Source organism: Neodiprion fabricii, chromosome 2 (assembly GCF_021155785.1).
Source record: "Neodiprion fabricii isolate iyNeoFabr1 chromosome 2, iyNeoFabr1.1, whole genome shotgun sequence".
In the NCBI taxonomy this organism is placed as follows: Eukaryota; Metazoa; Arthropoda; class Insecta; order Hymenoptera; family Diprionidae; genus Neodiprion; species Neodiprion fabricii.
Window position 1 is genome coordinate 20,234,953 of NC_060240.1, and position 5,364 is coordinate 20,240,316.

Consider the following 5,364-nt stretch of genomic DNA (forward strand, 5'->3'; position numbering starts at 1 on the left):
GTTGCGCGAGGCCGGAATCGTTTATTAGCGGCGTGTAAACATAATATCATCATTTGTTCAGTGACCGTCCAGTGATGAGCATAGAAATAATCGGACGACATTCGGAGCGTGGTGGTGGTAAAAAATTTATTCGAGGGCCTCCGGGTGTCGGATTCAAAACCACCAACGACAATCAGTACGATATAGAAAGCAAACGATTATGTAATATCGCTGATCCGCAGATGGAAAACGATGCCCTTTCCCTAAAAGTTCTCCATACTGCTTTACGATCTATGGCTGTGGATATTGTGGATACTTTTGAATCAAATTTTGAGAGTTCCGCGCATAATCACAACGAGGAGTTGGAACAGCTACGCATAAATAACAAAATCATAGAAAACACGTTGAGTTGCATCAAACATATTGGGGAGCAAGCAACACCGACGCCGGGACAGACCAGCAGGGAACTAGTATCGATTGAGGAACCAGAGTGGTTGGACGACAATTCGAAAAACTGTAAGGTTAAGAGTTGGGAACAATGAAGACTGTAATAGCTGCCGAACTTCACAGACAGGCTCGACGCAACTATCCGCGCCGATTCGTAGATGTACGCGGACTGGATGAGACCTGGCAAGCTGATCTCGTCGATATGACCGCATACAGCACGCACAACAAGGGATACAAATACCTATTAACAATCATCGATATATTTTCCAAGTACGCGTGGGCGGTGCCGATAAAGTCCAAGAGTGGGAAAGATTTTACTGCTGCCATGAAATCTGTACTGATCCAGAGCCGTATATCTGCACATCTACACGTTGATCAAGGCAAAGAATTTTACAACAGCGAATTTAAAGCCCTGGTGAAGCATCACAATATCAACATGTAATCAACATTTAGCAACTTAAAGGCGTCGAAATGCGAACGTTTTAATCGAACATTGAAAAATAAAATGTGAAAGCGGTTCACTCTCCAAGGATAGTACGAGTGGATTAATATTTCTGATGATTTGATGAAGTCCTACAACAACACCAAACATCGCACGATTCGGATGAAACCGGTGGATGTTAGCACGACGAATGAAAAACAGCCGTATCGTAGCGTGTACAAGCCCCGACAAATCAAACGAAGCGATCGAGCGCAGAAATTCAGTGTAGGCGATCGAGTTCGAATCAGCAAATACAAGAATATATTCGAAAAAGGCTATACACCCAATTGGACGACAAAAATATTCACCGTGAGTGAGGTGAAACATACCAATCTATCCACCTACAAACTTACCGATCATCAAGATCATCCCATCGAGGGGGGCTTCTATGTAAAGTGGTTGGGTTTTGATAGTTCGCACAATAGTTGGATGAATAAAATAGACATTTAACATGATTTGTATGTATTTTCCGAATTACAATAAAAGATTTTGAATATACAAATATTTCCACATTCTATCTCCTTTGTACGCACATGTGCCATACTCTGTACTATGAAAATATTAATAATAATAATATTGATAATGATAATGATAATATGCAATTTTTCCATACGATTATTACACATTTTATTTTTTGGAAAACTTTTTTTCGTTTTCAGAAAACCATTTTTCATTTTCTGAAAACTTTTTTCATTTTCTGAAAACTTTTTTTCGTTTTCTGAACAATTTTATTGATTTCCTGAAAACTTTTCTCGTGGTGAACGAATAAATGTGAATAATTGCTTGATATATTAATAATAAATGAGTAAATAATTGTCGAGTATATGAATTCGCATTTTGAAACTTCAAATCCATTAAATATCGTATTGATCATGAAACGTTTCCGCCCGATGTTGAATCGTTCGAGGCGTCAAACATGAAATATTTACATCAATTCTAGGTCTACAGTTTTATCCTATAGCTATTGGGGGGCTGGGACAAACCCCCAAGGTACGGTGTCGGTCTGTCCAGGTATCAATTGCCGCATGTCATCCTGCCAACTCGGAGCCAATTTTTTTGTACAATCGTGCCTACTTCGTGTTTTTTGCTGCGTATTGAACACTGTGGAAGAGTCAACTCTTGGTAAGCCGTCAGACAGCGCTTATAATTATCAAACGTGATGCTATTCATCGATGAATTTTTCACACCCTTGGCGCGCTTACTCACTTTTACGCCACTGTCACATTTTTCCTCACCCATTGTAGTAAATGTGTACAGCTTTGCTCGCAGTCCCAAAAACTCTGTCATAATTTTATCATTATTTTCATCCTTCACTAGCCCTAGTTGTTTTTTGTTTTTAAGGGGAATACCATACACATTGTCGGGCGGATAGTCAGGGGTATCAAACATTGTATTTACATCAGGTTTGATGATATCGTAGATATTAGGCACATTGAATTTGTAAATAAGGCTGTCTGTGTCGGTATGCATCAATTTAGCTTGTTCATTCGAAAAGTTGGTTTTAATATAATTATAGTGGAAATCGTAGAGGAAGATTCTTGACAGATCTAGAATTGATGCGCCGACGTAAATAGGTTTGGCGAAGTGAACTTTGACACGATTCATTTCAACGATAACCATATCATTGGGGAGTAAAGTTGCTCGCGTCCGTGGAATCCTTAATCCATATGTGCTCCCTGGGTGGTGCCAAATGAGCAACACGGGAGCTGAAGAGGAAACAGCCGCCCGCCGTGTATTCGTGTGGGTCGGAGAAGAAATAAAATAGTTCCCGCGGCAAAAAATACCAACTCCCCTTCAGCGATGGAGGGTTTGGTCACAACAGCTGACCAAGGGTTACGTACGCAAGCGGATTTGGTGATGCTGCTCGAAAGAGATGTGCGATATGATCCCTATAGCGCGGCGTACGTGGAAACTCCCGGCATCTACGTGCCGCACCCACGGGAGCAAGAGGAAGCCTGTGATGGAATATGGTGCACGGCTGGAGCAGATGCCTTTCCCTGCTCCAATAGCCACACGCTCTCTCAGTCATGGGGTAGCTGTTAGAGTGATCACCCCCTCACTTCCGGAGGCATCGCGTTCGGAGACGACCTTTTGTTCTGGAGTATTCCATAAACTTATGGAGACTACAAATAACACAAACAACAACAACCAAGAGACTGCAGAGGACGTCTTCATGGACGTCGAGCAGGGCACGAACATTGCCCCACCAGCTACACGAAGGAAAAATGTTTTGGTCGCATCCCACCGGGACAGAGTAAACTCTGCACTGACCAGTGGATGTCGGCAAACACCGATGGAGAGACTAGGCTCCAAAATTGAAGAGCTAGCGTGGTACATCAAGGATAGGACCAACGTTCACGGAGAAATAAAGAAGTTAGTCAGGTCGATCGACACAGCATATCACCTGGCACTAAAAGACTACACTGGTGCTCCGAAAACGGTACCAAGCGGGACGGCGCAAACAACGCAAACATCTCCTCAGATGGAGCCCCAACCAAATGCGCAGCAGACACCGGAAGCCACCTTGAAGAATTCAAACTCCAAAAAAAGGCCGCTACCCACACCTAGCCCCGCTTCTGGTCAAGATTCGCGAGCATCTAAAAAACCGGCCAACGACAACATCTGGGCGGATGTGACTCGGCGAAGAAAAACGGAGGAAAAAGTGCCACAAGACTCGACAGTAACAGCGAAAGCGCCCCAAAAGCCAAACGTTAAAGATGGCCCTTTGGCAAACAGCCATCGTAAGGCGAACAGAAGGAAACCAAGAACAAAGGCTGTTCTTGTCCAACCAGCAGAGGGGCGCACGTACGCCGAACTCCTTAAAGAGATCAAGGCCAAGGTAGACCCGGGCAAGACTGGCGTAGACATTAAGTCTATCACACAAACAAAGCGCGGAGGCGTCCTGCTGGAGATGAGCCGCAAGTCTGAAGACAGCGCAGCTTTTGCTGCCGCGATAAAGACAGCAACCACAAACATCGGCACGGTGAAAACACTCACACCACTGACGACGATAGAGATTCTTGATCTGGATGGAGTCTCTACCGAAACTGACGTTCGTGAAGCACTCAAGCGGGACTTCACGACAAACCTGGAGATTAAACGGGTCAACTTGACCAAGGTTACACCAAGAGGACAACGTGCGGCCTTCTGTGAGATAGACGAGGCCAGTGCAACCCAGGCCCTCGATAAAGCTCGCATAAAAATTGGATGGGTGAACTGCCGCATTCGCCCAGTCGTAAAAGTGACCCGATGCTTCAAATGCCTTGGGTATGGGCACCAAACACGTAGCTGTACGGGACTCGACAGGAGCAATTGTTGCTACAAGTGTGGCGGCGAAAACCACAAGTCGCAAGACTGCGCGGTGAAGCCAAAGTGCTTTCTTTGTACGCCGGACAAAGAAGTCCAGGATGGCTTATGTCATATCGCCGGCTCCAGAGCTTGTAAGGCATTTCGCACCGCACTTGCCGAAGCTGCGAGAGGGCCGAAATGACGCGCTTATTACAGGGCAACCTGAACAGGTGCGCTTTGGCGCAAAATTTACTGCACCAGCGTATCTTTGAAGACAAGATCGATATCTGCCTCATCTGCGAGTAACATCTAAACATCCAGGACAGAACATGGTTCGCTGATAAACCCGGACGGCAGCGATCTGGATCGCAAACACGAAGAACGTCACCGTAGACAGCAGCGGATGCGGACCAGGACACGTCTGGATCAAAACTCCAACAGCCTATATTATGAGCGTCTACCTTCTACCCAATGAAGGGATTAGTGTGTTCCGCCAGAAAATGGCAAACATAGAAGACATCATCGATAAGTTCAACCAGGACGTCATCGTAGCTGGTGATTTCAACGCGAAATCAGCTGAATGGGGTGCTGATTTCTCCGACACTAGAGGCAACGAAGTAGCAGACTTTGCAGCAAGACTTGACCTCATAGTGCTGAACACCGGAAATACTACGACTTTCAGAAGACCAGGATATCAGGAATCCATCCTCGACATCACGTTGGCGACTCCAAGGATCGCGAATATGATCGAGGATTGGACAGTATCAGAGGAATACAGTGACAGTGATCATCAATATGTAACATTCAGCATTTGGATGGCAGCTATTCCGGTACCTCGTCGTGATCATCAACCGCGGAGGTGGAATGCCAAGAAGCTCGATTTAGACGCACTGCGAACTTCTCTGACACGAAACTCGTCGTCTTTCCAGAACAACACGAATCCGAATACCCGTAATGAGACGGAAACATTAGTGTCAAAAACAATGGGATTGATTGTTGCCGCATGTGATGCTTCTATGCCACGATTGAAAAAACAAGGCTCTCATAGGCCGGCATATTGGTGGTCACTAGAGATAGCAGAGCTTCGGAAAACATGCCACGAGCTACGTCGAGAAGCGACGAGAGCTGCGAAACGCTCTCGGGACCAAAACCTACATTCGACCGAGTAC

At 45.4% G+C, this 5,364-nt stretch overlaps 1 protein-coding gene across 1 annotated transcript; it reads left to right on the forward strand.

Annotated features, from left to right (window-relative positions):
- Positions 1–517: 517 nt before the first annotated feature.
- Positions 518–868, forward strand: LOC124175581. The gene has a single exon (XM_046555980.1). The coding sequence runs from the start codon at positions 518–520 to the stop codon at positions 866–868; it is 351 nt and encodes a 116-aa protein (XP_046411936.1).
- Positions 869–5,364: the final 4,496 nt, after the last annotated feature.